At 42.0% G+C, this 14,420-nt stretch overlaps 1 protein-coding gene and 1 long non-coding RNA gene across 8 annotated transcripts in view; one reads left to right on the top strand and one right to left on the bottom strand.

Annotated features, from left to right (window-relative positions):
- LOC143769459 (uncharacterized) overlaps positions 1-9,698 on the bottom strand; it is a 171,140-nt gene extending 161,442 nt beyond the window's left edge. For 2 of the 5 annotated variants that reach the window (XR_013214403.1, XR_013214404.1), the window contains exon 1: positions 9,520-9,677. This is a non-coding gene — a long non-coding RNA (uncharacterized LOC143769459). Of the gene's footprint in view, positions 1-9,519 lie in introns of all 5 variants that reach the window. The other 3 variants (XR_013214405.1, XR_013214402.1, XR_013214401.1) reach the window with 3 other exon arrangements.
- Positions 9,699-9,751: 53 nt separating this feature from the next.
- PDCD4 (programmed cell death 4) overlaps positions 9,752-14,420 on the top strand; it is a 53,290-nt gene continuing 48,621 nt past the window's right edge. The window contains exons 1-2 of one of the 3 annotated variants that reach the window (XM_077258046.1): positions 9,778-9,873; positions 11,572-11,858. In XM_077258046.1, the coding sequence (XP_077114161.1) occupies positions 11,576-11,858 (283 nt within the window). In that variant the 5' untranslated portion in view covers positions 9,778-9,873; positions 11,572-11,575. Of the gene's footprint in view, positions 10,418-11,571; positions 11,859-14,420 lie in introns of all 3 variants that reach the window. The other 2 variants (XM_077258048.1, XM_077258047.1) reach the window with 2 other exon arrangements.

The following is a 14,420-nucleotide window of genomic DNA, read 5'->3' as shown; positions in this document are numbered from 1 at the left end:
GGAGATCAGAAATGTATCATTACATCACACACACCGGGAAACCTTATTTAAGCACCATTCCAGTGTTGTTGTTTTCTTCAACACTGGAATGGCACTTTAAGGGCAGAGACAGACTGCTGTATAACACGCAATCATGGCATTGCTCTAAATGGACTGACACCTCTTCTAACCTGAGCATGACAGTATGATGTATTTCTATGCAGCTGTCAAGCTCAGATAAGGAGAGCAGAGAGCCAGTACTAGGTTAACCCCTTTAGTGACCAACAGTACGTCTTTTAACTGACCTCACAAATTAGACAATAGCATCCCCTGTCGGGTGAAAATGCAGCAGCTGTACACTATAGCTGACACCTTGTTGCTTCAGCCTCGATTGCGGTTGTCACCAACCAAGGTTTTTAACCCCTTAGATGTTGCGGTTGTTGAGTCCTCTCCGTCCCTGGCTTCCTGGATGGGATCCAAATAAATGACACGCAGCACAAAGGTTGTGTGTTCATACATAGGGATGGCCTCAGAGCACGCCTCTCCTCACTGGGCACGATCCCTTCTTTATATAGATAAAAAGTTTAGACATTTTTCAGACATGCGCATAAGCGCTCATATTTCATAATCACTTACAAAGCAAGTCTATTCTAGTGTAGAGTTACAATTATTTGGTATGTGGATAAAAAAGCTACAATTTCAAGGAGGAATGCGCGCGTGATTACTAACAAAACAAAGAAGATGTCAAGTTTGCAGAAATATACTTCTTGCTGTATCTATCAGATTTCTCAGGAGGAAGACAAAATGGATTCTTTGGTTCAGTCTGATCTCTACAATTCCCCCCTTTGACATATTCTTTTTATATATTACCACAGGGCCAAAGACAAAGCCTTTATTTTTGGTATTACACATATATACGCTTATATTTTAATAAGAGAATCAAATCTAGTAGTAATTCTTCTATCGCAAATTATTTTCTTCTTTAGCAGTATACTAAAATATAAAAACAAAAATTAGTACGGTAATATTAATTAGAATCACTAGAGGATAACATAAGAATAAAGAAGAAAATTTATACTCTTGCATCTATTACACAAAATTTATCTGTGCATACTGAGATACCCTTGAGCACAATCTTGAATAATACATATATAATTACAATAATTATAGCTATATGTATTATGCTCTGCATAATCCCAGCAATCCACCCACTGATCCCTCTGAACCAGTTGGCTGGGTTAAGAAATGAGAAGGTATCAGACCACCAGCTATCCTTGTTCTGGTCATTGTCTTTGTCATACTGATCTCTGAGCCGTTGTACGTCTTTTAATTTAAATGTCATACTCATAATACTATTCGGGTCTATATAATGACAGCAGGTGGGTCCAATGATTTGACACATACCCCCTTGTGAGGCAGTTAGGTAATCCAATACCAGAGTATGTTGGTTGATGACTATTATAAGCTGATTCTGTACAGCTATACTAGTGTTTAGTATATCCAATATATCCCAAATTTGATCATCTAGATAATCCGTGGCTCTAACTAATTTATCCCACATTTGTGTTAACATAGGATAAATAAAAATGGTACTAGCAATTTTGTTAGAAATTCCCATCTGTACTATATGTGGCCTTCCCGAAGGACGTGGTGAATTGTCTGCAGCTCTTTTATACAGTGTGTGCTTGGGCACGGCTTGCATATTCACTTGTTTATTTGAAATTATGAAAGTAGCCGGGGTTAGGCGTCCTAATGTACAAGTACCCTTTATACCTACGGGAAGCCATTTATATGCTCCTTCTCCGCATATCCAAAATGTACCTTCAGGCAGATCCCATAAAGCTGAGTGCTGTAATACCAATCTATGAGCCAAATCCACAAAACTAGATACATTCTGAAGCATACACCAAGAGGGTTTTTGTCCCAAAGGACTACAGTACCCGGCTGCGGGATTCCCACATACAGGCATTCCTTTGACATACTCATCGGATTCATTACAAATCAGGTTCCCTGGCTTACTTGTACAACTGTTTGCATCACCTTGGGGGAACAACTCAGAATGTTCCCATTTTCTATTATGTATGTATCTTTCCAATACTACAGGTTTAAAAGCATCAGAGGAAGGGACGGTTGTACTGAAACTGAGCTGTAGATTTTCTGTGGGGACCTGTCCTAAATCAGTTAATCTAGTCTTATCTCTAGGTACCCATTTTCCTCCCCTGAATGCTAAATATTGTAGATGTGTATTACTCCCTGAGAGATTACCCTGCCACCAAGGAAATTCTACCCATCCCACAATTGGTATGGCGATTGTAGTATTCCACAGCCTAGTATTACCAGTTTGGTTGTTGGCCAGTTTGTCTGAACAATCAGGCCAAGCGAATATTTCTTCTGCTGACACGGGAACTGCTAGAAAAGGTATACTTGTAGCTGATACTGGTGAATGGGTACAGATCCAACAATCTGCCAAAGGTTGCATATTATTTAACAAATCATGCACTAATTTTCTATGATGTTGTACGAATCTATTGTTCAAAGGGGTTAGAGAATTTAGTCTTTCCCATGCCTTCGTTGTGGTTAATACTATTAACATCAATATCATGAGTTTTATACTGCTCTTTTGCAATGGCTTGCATGTATCCATGATGCCTTTCCTTCAAGCTTGACTGATGTAGGTGTTGTCAACAGGACTTGGAAGGGTCCGTCAAATCTTGGTTCAAGAGCCTTTCTGGTGTGTCTTTTTACATAGACTTGATCACCTGGTTCCAACTTGTGACTTCCTTCAGTGTTGTCAGGATCTGGAAGGGAAGCAAAAACTTGTGCATGCACCTTAGTTAATTGTTTCTGAAGATTTTGTACATAAGAAGTCAATGACTCAATATTTAATACAAGTTGTTGTGGAAAATAACATCCTAAATTGGCAGTCCTGCCAAATAAAATTTCATATGGAGACAGTTTAGTCTTACCCCTTGGGGTATTGCGTATTGAGTACAGGGCCAGTGGAAGGCATTCTGTCCAAGGCTTTCCTGTTTCAGCCATGGCTTTCTGTATTTTTAATTTTAAAGTTCCATTCATGCGTTCCACCTTACCAGAACTTTGAGGATGATACGGAGTGTGTAACTGACTTTCAACACCCAACATTTTCAGTACATTTTGAAATATTTCTCCAGTAAAATGAGTACCCCTATCTGACTCGATCACTTCAGGGAGACCGTAACGGGGTATCAGTTCGGCAACTAGCTTTACAGCAGTGTTTTTAGCTGAAGCCTTCCGAACTGGATAGGCCTCTGGCCACCCTGAGAACATGTCCACACACACCAGCACATACTCATACCCATTACTTTTTGGCAGCTGGATAAAGTCTATCTGTAATCGCTGGAACGGGTAGAGAGGTCGGACGTGGTGCTTCATAGGGGTCTTTGTTGTCTGTCCGGGATTATGTGCCAGGCATATAGCGCATGCAGCACAATAGTCTCTTGCATAGTTGCCAAAACCTGGAGCCAACCAGACTTGCTTTGCCAGCAGTGTCATTGCATTTGCAGACACATGAGTAGGGTGGTGCAGTCCACCAACTACAATCGGGTACCAGGCTCTAGGTAGACATATTAGTCCATCTTTCTTCCAAATTCCTGCTTGTTCTTCTGCCCCTTCCTTTTTCCACCTGTCCCTCTCCTCTTCTCCTGCATCTTCCTGTGCTTGTCTTAGTCTATCTTCAGTATTTTCTGTGGGGTTTACAGTATGGACCTGTTGTAAGGGTTTAACTGCCGCTGCTTTGGCTGCTTTGTCAGCCCTATCATTTCCCCTAGATTCCCTAGTGTCGAGTCTCACATGTGCAGCTACCTTAATTACTGCTACTTCTTTTGTTTCTTGTGCAGCCTCTAAGATCTGTTTGATCAGAGAAGCATGTTTTACAGGTTGTCCTGACGCTGTCATGTAACCTCTAGCTCTCCAGATTACTCCAAAATCAAACACAATACCATGTGCATACCTAGAATCAGTGTATATATTAGCTGTCTGATTCTCAGCTATTTTTAGTGCTTCAATCAATGCTGTTAGTTCTGCTTCTTGTGCAGACTGTTTCGGTGGAAGCGGTTCTGCTTTGAGAGTTTCAGATTCTGACACAACTGCATACCCTGTATGGAAGTTACCTGTGTCATCTGCAAACCTACTACCATCTATAAACAGCTCTAAATCTGGATTTTGAAGTGGTGTTTCGGATACATTGGGTAAGCCTACCGTTTCTTGTAAAATGAGCTCTGTACAATCATGTGTGTCTGTAGGGAAAAAATTTGCGTGTGGATCAGTGTCCTTATTCCCCCCTTCAGACTCGAGAGGTAGCAGTGTTGCTAAATTAAGAGTCTGAAGCCTTGCAAATGTGATAGTAGAGGGGAGCAGCAAAGAACACTGTAGCCGCAAATGTCTGGCCATGGAAATGTGTTTTGGTTGGACCTGGTTTAATATCTCACTGCAAAATTACTACCTGTGGTTCAGGTTCAAACCTCTGAAGGACTGTTTGTAGGGCATTTGAATAAAGAGTAGGGGAGTGTATCATTCCCTGTGGAAGGCGTGTCCACGCCAACTGTTTGCCCTTAAATGTAAATGCAAACAAATGCCAACTATCTTGGTGTAAAGGAACCGAGAAAAATGCATTTGAAAGATCTATTACAGTAAATACTTGAGAACTGACTGGTATCTGTGATAATAACGTATGAGGATTGGGTACAACTGGGGTGATTGGATCTAGAACCTTGTTTATTTCTCTTAGATCATGTACCATACGATATTTGGGTGTAGAACTCTTATCAAGAGTTCTCTTCTTGACTGGATACAGAGGAGTGTTAGCAGGTGATTGTATCTCTACCAAAACTCCTTTCTCTCTGTATTCCTCTATCTGTTTTGTAATCGCTAGTTCCTGTTGGGCACTCACAGGGTATTGTCTGAGCTGTGGGAGAACAGTTCCTGGTTGCACAGATAATTTTACAGGAGAGATATGCAATAATCCCACATCAGTGTCACCCTGTGCCCACAGTGTTTCTGGGATCATTGAGAGGTCTAGATCTGTGGTGTATTCTTTCTCTTCCGTAAAATCCTCAAAAGCCTGAATTCTGACATATTGTTCTAATGATTCTGCATCATCAGGGATAGTCAGCATAACTGTGCCATCTTCCCTAAAATTGATGTTAGCTTCTAATTTCTTTAGGACATCAGTTCCTAACAAACATGTTGGGGCACCTCTGGCATACAAAAATCTGGATGCAAAACATTTAGGTCCTAATGAGACCTCTAGGGGCACAGTATATGGCAGTGTTCGAATTACCCCATCATAACCCTCAGCTATTCTGACAGGCTTATGATTTTCTTTTATATCCATGGCTATTCCTAAACATCGTTGTTTCACAATATTTGGTTGTTCTAACGTCCTCCAGTCTGGAGTAGCGGCTTTGAACTTTTCCTTTTGTTTCTCAAACATTGTAACAAAAACTTGGCAAAATGCCAAATGCTAATTTTTTGCACGAAGAATTATCAATCAAAACATATCACTTTGATAAAAACAGAACTTCAAAATTATGTTCAGACAAAAAGTTATAAGGATTTCTAAAAAATTGGCTTTGCGCCAAAAAGAAATAATCTTCCAGCAACTTAACAATTTCCTTTGTCTAGACAATCAAACTTACAAAAATCCATCTATTACCTCGTTCCTTGCTCATTCTTTCCCATTCTGTGCTGAACACAAGTGCTTCTGAAATTCCCAATTTTTCTCTTACCCTTCTAATCTGTCTTCTGACTGTCTTCCCACATCTTTCCTGTATGATATCTGCTGCTTCCACTTGTCCTAAGACAGTTTTTGTCTGTTTATTTCCCATTTTTCTTTTCAATATTAGCTATGACTACCCTAGGTGACGTTTGGACAATCACTTACTCTGTGGTGATGTCTCGTTGCCTTCTCTCCTAGGGAGCTAAAATATTGAAAGGCTCGTCTGCTCCGTTTCTTCTAATATGCAGGACGTACTTGAGTGCTATTGCACATGCAAACAGACTCAGCAACACCATACAGATCACAAAACTTTCTGTCTCAGTTAGCATACTTGTCCCAGGCTCATGAAACCGCGTCCTGGGCTCATTCTATCAAACCTTATCCAGAAATGAAGGAGGTTAAGCACTTAATGAATAGTCAAGCATGGGCGGAGGTCTCCTCGAAAGGACGCAAGCACATGACCCAGTTAGGCTGACTTCCGTGTATAAGGCTTATACCCCAACTATTTCGGCTTATTTTCTACGTACTTTTGCTCTTCTTTCACAACATGCCACAACCTTCACACTGTTCACACACTGCCAGGGACAGGACTTATAAATCTATACAATATGGTAACCCGAGTTTTATAGGTATCTACTCACTACTAGACTAACCCAGCGTGACACGGCTCATAGAGATCTTTCGGATAATACAGGGCAGATAAAAGAGAACTAATAATGTCTCTTACCTGGCCAGGTTTTTCAGTTCATTTGCCGTCCATTATCCCAGATCTCCGTTGTCCGTATCCACAGGTGAATCTTGAGTAGATACTCTCGCCTCGGATCCCTGTTCGGGCGCCAAAGAATGTTGAGTCCTCTCCGTCCCTGGCTTCCTGGATGGGATCCAAATAAATGACACGCAGCACAAAGGTTGTGTGTTCATACATAGGGATGGCCTCAGAGCACGCCTCTCCTCACTGGGCACGATCCCTTCTTTATATAGATAAAAAGTTTAGACATTTTTCAGACATGCGCATAAGCGCTCATATTTCATAATCACTTACAAAGCAAGTCTATTCTAGTGTAGAGTTACAATTATTTGGTATGTGGATAAAAAAGCTACAATTTCAAGGAGGAATGCGCGCGTGATTACTAACAAAACAAAGAAGATGTCAAGTTTGCAGAAATATACTTCTTGCTGTATCTATCAGATTTCTCAGGAGGAAGACAAAATGGATTCTTTGGTTCAGTCTGATCTCTACACGGTCAATAGTGACTATGGAATAAAATATAACTTTTAATAAGTAATTTAAAAAATATAAAATAATCTAATATCCTAAAGTGCAAGGTGCTAGGACAAAACAAGACAAAAACAGTGGAGCATACACCAACAAGGTAAAAGCAGTAGTCTATAAAGGAAAGGGAAGGAGGATAGTTGCTCACCAGAATATGCTAGAGACCGCCAGTGCCTGGAATTCAGTGGCTGACTACCACGTATAAGCACATGTACAAACAAATGATTTTTCCGGCACAGGAGTCCTTTTCTTAAAAACTAATTTTCTTTATTCAGACATCTTCATCAGTAAAAATAGTACATACGGGGGGACCCCCAACACCTGACGCGTTTCGGACCCGTTAAAAACGGTCCTTTCTCCTTTAACGGGTCCAAAACGCGTCAGGTGTTGGGGGTCCCCCCGTATGTACTCTTTTTACTGATGAAGATGTCTGAATAAAGAAAATTATTTTTTAAGAAAAGGACTTCTGTGCCGGAAAAATCCTTTGTTTCTACAGGAGTCTATAAGGTACTTCTTTTTGGGACCCTTTGTCCTTTTGTTATACCATACTGTATATAGCAGTTGGTATTCTCTGTATTCAATACCCAACATTGACTGTACACAATATCATTTGGAGGCAAGTACAGACAATAAACTATGCTATGTGTAAACCCCACAATTATGCATCTGTGAGAGACCACAATATGGCAGGTTATATTGACCGCCTTATGCAGAGTATTCCCTCATGTCCCACAAGAGTTCCTGCCCTGGTGAGAGGGCACTAAATTCTCTGAATGGCTCTCTCTGGCGTAAAATTCCAGTGTTCGGAGGAAATAAACTCTGCCCACTCGAGACCAAACTCCGCCCACTCGAAACCAAACTCCGCCCACTCATCAATTTAATTGGCTAACTGAAAGTAGGCAGAGTTTTGGCCATGGGTGGGCGGGAACATAGACGCATTAACGCTAGCTTAAATATGTGTTCACGTATTGTGGAAACATATTTAATAGGGATCCGAAAGAGTTGGCTCTTTTTGGGGAGCGGAGCCATATCACCAAAAAGAGCCCATCACCAGTCACAAGACCTCAGTGCAAGTCTATGAGAGCCAGAACGAGGGCAGAATGTTTGATTAGCATCATACAGGGAGGTATGGGGAACAGATATACGCCCCCAGTGAAGACTGATGACAACCACTTGGACTTCACAAAAGTTAAAAGTGATGGTCCGGCACCTAAAATGTCATTTCTAAATACCTTTTTTATACCCTAATCACTTTGGTAATTAGCTTTATTACGCAACACCTTTCATTTCTACATAACAAATTCCCAAATGTCTTTTTGTTACTTCACGTCCTGTGATGTTTCGTTCGAGTCTCAAAAGGGACGTCACAGGAGTGCTGCGCTGCACTCACTTCCCTGCAAAGTCTATCGCCTCTGCTTGAACAGGATGTAATCAGGGAGCAGAACTGCAGTTACTTGCTACAGTTTCTGTCGTCGCTGCCCTCTGAGGATGTCCTGGTTCCATGGCACTAATAGAAACTGTGGGAGAAGTGAGAGCAGCACTGGCTCTCTGCTTTTGTGAAACAAGATGTCGCATGGGGCGGAGGCGGCAGCAGTGAGAGTGACATCAGCAATGCCAAAAATCTTCTAGCATCACCCTCAAACAAATCATTTTATGTGGGCAGTACTAGAAGCCATGGGTCGGCGCTGAGGTCACTCACATTGCTTCCATCGCTGCACCCTCTCAAACAAAACATCACAGGAAGTAGAGTAAAAAACAACATTTAGGAATAAGGAGGACGAGGGAAGTGTAAAACAAAGCAAATCACAAAAGTAATTAGGGTGTAAAAAGAGATATTTGGAAAGGTCAGTTAAGATACCGAAGGACGACTTTAACTCAATGGGTGCCAAATACTTTCATGGCTAATATCTCCACAAATGACAGATGAAAAAAAAAACCCCAAAAACATTTTATTCCGCTCTACGGCCTCTATGACATTGTGTGCCAAACAAAACGTGAAAAACATGGGAAATGGTCTTCTTTAAAAAATGGTTTGATATCGCTTGTGTTTGTAAAACTAAATATACAATTATTTAACCCGTACGGGAAAAAAAAAAAAAAAAAAATTCAATAAAAAATGACAATGTGGCCCAAAATGGTATCAATAAAAGCTTAACCGCAAAAAATCAGTGACGGGACACTGAAAATAAAAACTAACAGGTATTAACAAATGTAAAAAAAAAAATTCTAAAATTGTAATTAAAATGCAGCAAAAAAAAAAACCAAAATGGGAAAACCGAATCTAAGAGCGGCTGCAACTACGAACGGCCTTGAAACCGCACGGTCTGAGCTCGCGTCTTCTTCACCTGAGGTAATAGCTGACAGAATTTGCTTTCTCTATACAGTTCACTACTAAATAAATCATTTTAAGCCAAATCTGAGGTAAATTCTCCTCACGAATGTACGTTTGTGTGAAGACGCCATCATTAATCATACATGTATTATGTGTCTTTAAAAAAACAAGAAACAAAACCTCTTTCCTCTTCCTGAGTCAGACATCGCACGTGTGAATAACAACCTGAGGAGCTCAGCTCTGGGGGAGGCGTCGTGTGATCGTCACACAAAATGGCGGCACCTCCCTCTCCAGTCCCAGCGGCAAATCCCGCCTTTTCTCAGCCTTCACGTCAACAACAAACCCTCCTTAACTCCGCCCATAGACACAGCCTCCGACAGCTCATTGGCGGATATCACCTCACACCTTCTAGCGTCTACCAATAGAATCAGGCTCCGCCTCTGACATGTGACAGTGTTGCTGGGCAGACGCTTTTGAGGGAGTTAGAAAAAAAAACAGATCAAAACAAAAACAGTTGGAGAGAAGCTGAGCGAGGTGAGTGCGGGGCTGCGCGCTGCTGTGAGGGGCTGTACAGTGAGGGGGTCCACAGTAAGGGTCTGTACAGTGAGGGCCTGCATGGCTGCAGGCAGAGCTCTGCTGTATACAGAGGGGGTGTGTCTGGGATTTCCTGTCACACTGCTATCAGGCTGCCTGTAATGTATACACGTCTATAATCAGGGAACTCAGCAGTAGTGGGACTACAAATCCCAGCAAACATTTACCATTTAACCCCTTCTTTGCTGCATCCATTTTTCACTTTTCCCACTTCCATTTTCCGTTTACGTTTTTCCGCGCCCATCACCACGGTTCGGTTTCTGAGGGCCGAGCTGACATTTTGAAGGACCCCGATCATTTTATTGTATATTGTGCTGGAAAACCGTAGAAAAATCTCGCGTGAAATGGTGAAAAATCCGTAATTCTTCCGCGTTCTTGGTGCTTTGCTTCTGTGTGGTGGAAATAATGCTGGAGAGCGAATCTCCGGATCGTGGCGAGACCAACCTGGCGTCATCATCAAGAGGTGGAGAAATTCACAACTTCGGTATAATCTTTATATTGTTTGTCGCCTTTTTCTGAGACCTGTAATGTTACTTTTCCGTCCCCGGCGTTGTGTATTTTTTGGGCGCTGAGCCGCACATTTTTGGGTTAGAGACGAGATTTTGGTCGCTTTTTGCATTTTGGGAGAAGGTGCAGTGATTAAAGGGAATCGGTCACCCCATTTTAGTCCTATAAGCTGCGGCCACCAACATCAGGGGCTTGTCTACAGCATTCTGTAATGCATTCTGTAATGCTGTAGATAAGCCCCCGATGTATCCTGAAAGATAAGAAAAACAAGTTAGATTATACTCACCCAGGGGCGGTCCTGGTGCGGTCCGATGGGTGTCGCGGTCCGGTCCCGCTGCTCCCATCTTCATACGATGATGTCCTCTTTGCTTCCTGACGCGGCTCCTGCGCAGGCGTACTTTGTCTGCCCAGCAAAGTACTGCAGTGCGCAGGCGCCGAGCCTCTCTGACCTTTCCTGTTGCCTGCGCACTGCGCCAGGAAACATCAGGTTACATCAGGGGCTTATCTACAGCATTATAGAATGCTGATGGCGGTGGCCTTAGCTTATAGGCCTAAAATGGGGTGACAGATTCCCTTTAAGAGTCCATTCTGATATGTAGTCTTTTTTTTTTTTTTCTTTACAACGCTTAACATAAGGGTTACATTACATGTTTTCATAGATCTCACTTTTATGGACACCGCAATACCAAATGTTTATTATTTTCATCATGCGAAAAGAAAGGAAATCAAATATTTAGGGGAAAAAAAAAATATGAATTTAAATAATACATACAGTTGAAACCAGAAGTTTCCATCCACTATATAAAAGACACATCTGCAGGTTTTTTCCCAATATCTGACATGAAATCAGAATAAACCTTTCCCTCTTTAGGTCAATTAGGATTACCATAATTATTATTTGCCAGAATGAGAGAGAGAGAGAATGTTTTAAGGCATTTTTATTACTTACTGCAAAGTCAAAAGTTTACCATACACTAATATTACTATGCCTTTAAACACTTATGGACTGCCCATATGATGTCATGTGTTTGAAAGCTTCTGATGTGTTTTTTTGCATAATCTGAGTTAATTTGAGATACACCTGTTGATGTATTTTAATGCACACCTGAAACACACTGCTTCTTTGTGTAGCATCATGGGAAAGTCTAAAGAAATCAGCCAAGATATCAGGAAGAGAATTGTGGACTTGCACAAGTCTGGCTCATCCTTGGGTACAATTTCAAGATGTCTAAAGGTGCCTCGTTCATCTGTACAAACAATTATACGCAAGTACAAACAAGATGGGAATGTCCAGCCATCATACCGTTCGGGAAGAACTCGGGTTCTGTGTCCTAGAGATGAACGTGCTTTGGTCCTACATGTGCATATCAACCCAAGGACAAAAGCAGAAGACCTTGTGAAGATGATGGCGGAAGCTGGTAAGAATGTGTCAATATCAACAGTGAAACGAGTACTGTATCAACATGGGCTGAAAGTCCACTCTGTCAGGAAGAAGCCATTGCCCCAAAAAGAAACATTAAAAAACAAGATTAATGTTTGCAAATGCACACAGGAACAAAGCCCTTAGTTTTTGGAGACCTGTCCTGTGGTCTGATGAAGCTAAAATTGAATTTTTGGGGCATAATAACTATTGTTACTAGAGATGGGCGGACACGGGTTAGGCCGAACAGTTACAAAAAGTTTGGGTGCCAGAACCGTATCTGGACCGGTGCCCAAGTATGCAGTGTTTGCCACGCTGTCATGTGCATGCGCAGCTTCTGCAAGGCTTGTTATCCAGAATAGAGAGGTCTCCAGCTGTATTTTTTTTACTTATTCAAATTAAGAAAAAAAAAACATCATGGGGTCGCCCTTATTTTTGACAGCTAAGCTAAAGCAGCCAATTCTGTCACTTTGCCCAGCTCCTCCCACTTGCCCTGTAGTGGTGGCAAGTGGGGTTCATATTTGTGGAGTTGATGTCACCTTTGTATTGTCAAGCGGCATCAAGCCCACGGCTTAGTAATGGAGAGGCTTCTATAACACACCTATCCATTACTAATCCTATAGTTATATTGTAAATGGACATACAGCCAGAATAAAGTCTTTTATTTGAAATGAACCAAAATACAATTTGTGTTTTATTTAAAAATAACAAACACAGTTATACTCACCTAACGACCTAATTGCACTGAATCCTTTGTCTCCTGTAATAAAACAAAAAACAATATCCCAAGATGTCACCGCCCAGGCTGAGAACCACTACTGAATGAGCTGCTACGAGCGCAGCCTCAGTGACCAGTGGTGTCGTCCCCGCTAGCACCGTGAGAAAGTCTCACGGTTCAGAGGCGAGTACACTGGGAGAATTTCACTGCGGTGAACACACCTCTGCACTGTGAGACTTTCTCATGGTGCTAGCGGTGATCTCACCAAGGTCACCGCAGTTTATTTGCCCGGCTGGGAACACAACCTCAGTGACCGTCAGTAACCTCGACGTCATCGCTGGTCACTAATACTGCAGCAGCTCATTCATCAATGGTTCTCAGCCTGGATGGTCGCATCTTGGCACCATCTATGCTGAAAACTGTTTATCTCCCAGACATGGATTATGGCCTGGGACAGAACGAGACAGGTGAGGGATATTGTTTTTTGTTTTTATTACGGGAGACGAGGGATTCAGAGGAATTTTTCTTTGTTAGTATAACTGTGCTTGTTAATTTTAAATAAAAAGTGTTTTATTTCAAATAAAAGACTTTATTCTGGCCATGTCTTTATTTACCATATAACTATAGGATTAGTAATGGATGGGTGTCTTATAGAGTAGTCCACGAGTTTGATGTCACCTGATAATACAAAGGTGACATCAACCCCACAAATATGATCCCCACTTGCCACCGAGCCAGGGCAAGTAGGAAGAGTCGGGCAAAGCGCCACGTTTGGCTCATCTAATAGATGCGCCTTTTCTTGGCTTCTGCGGGCTGCTATTTTCAGGCTGGGGGGCCAATATCCATGGCCCCTTACCAGCCTGAGAATACCAGCCCCCCGCTGTTTGCTTGAGCTTGGCTGGTTGTCAGAATTGGGGGGGGGACTCCATGACATTTTTTTTTAATTAAATTATTTTTTTAAATTTAAAAAAAACAGCGTGGGGACCCCTCTATTCTTGATAACCAGCCTTGCTGAAGCTGACAGCTGAGGGTTCCAACTCCCAGCTGTGAATTTTGCTTGGCTGGTTATTAAAAATGCAAGGTAATCCATGCTGTTTTTTTATAATTATTTACAGCGCAGGTGTCGGCTGATAGGAGTAGTAGTTCTATCAGCAGACACCAGTGACTGGAGGTAAACTTTATACCTCTGATCACAGCTGCACTCTCATGCTGTCTTTTGACAGCATGGGAACCGCGGTTGTCTGACCAGCGGTGATGATTTTACTACCGATCAGAAGCCGTGTGTGCTGCGCTTTCATGCACATGACAGCGTGAAAAGCACCCAGTTTTCGGGTGTCCGAACTCGAACAGTTCCTGTTGAAGTCCATGTTCGGTGTCTGTGCCTGAACAGTACGTGTTCGATACGGACGCCAAACTTTAGTGTTCAGGTTCGCCCATCTCTAATCGTTGTGTTTAGAGGAAAAAGGGAGAAGCTTAGGAACACCATCCCAACTGTGAAACACAGTGGTGGCAACATCAAGTTGTGGGGTTATTTTGCTACAGGAGGGACTAGTGCACTTCACAAAACAGATGTTATGAGAAAAGAAGATTATGTGGCAATACTGAATCAACATCTCAAGACATCGGCCAGGAAGTTAAAGCTTGGGCGGAAATGGGTCTTCCAAATGGACAATGACCTGAAGCATACTACCAAAATGGTAACAAAGTGGCTTAAGAATAACAAAGTCAATGTTTTGGAGCGGCCATCACAAAACCCTGATTGCCCATAAATTTTCAATATGATTGCAAAGCTGAAAAGGCCGGTGCGAGCAAGGGACCTACGAACCTGGATCAGTTGCACCA

Source organism: Ranitomeya variabilis, chromosome 4, assembly GCF_051348905.1.
Source record: "Ranitomeya variabilis isolate aRanVar5 chromosome 4, aRanVar5.hap1, whole genome shotgun sequence".
Lineage (NCBI taxonomy): Eukaryota > Metazoa > Chordata > Amphibia > Anura > Dendrobatidae > Ranitomeya > Ranitomeya variabilis.
Note: the sequence above shows the minus strand (reverse complement) of the source record. Positions and strands in the feature narration are given on the sequence as shown.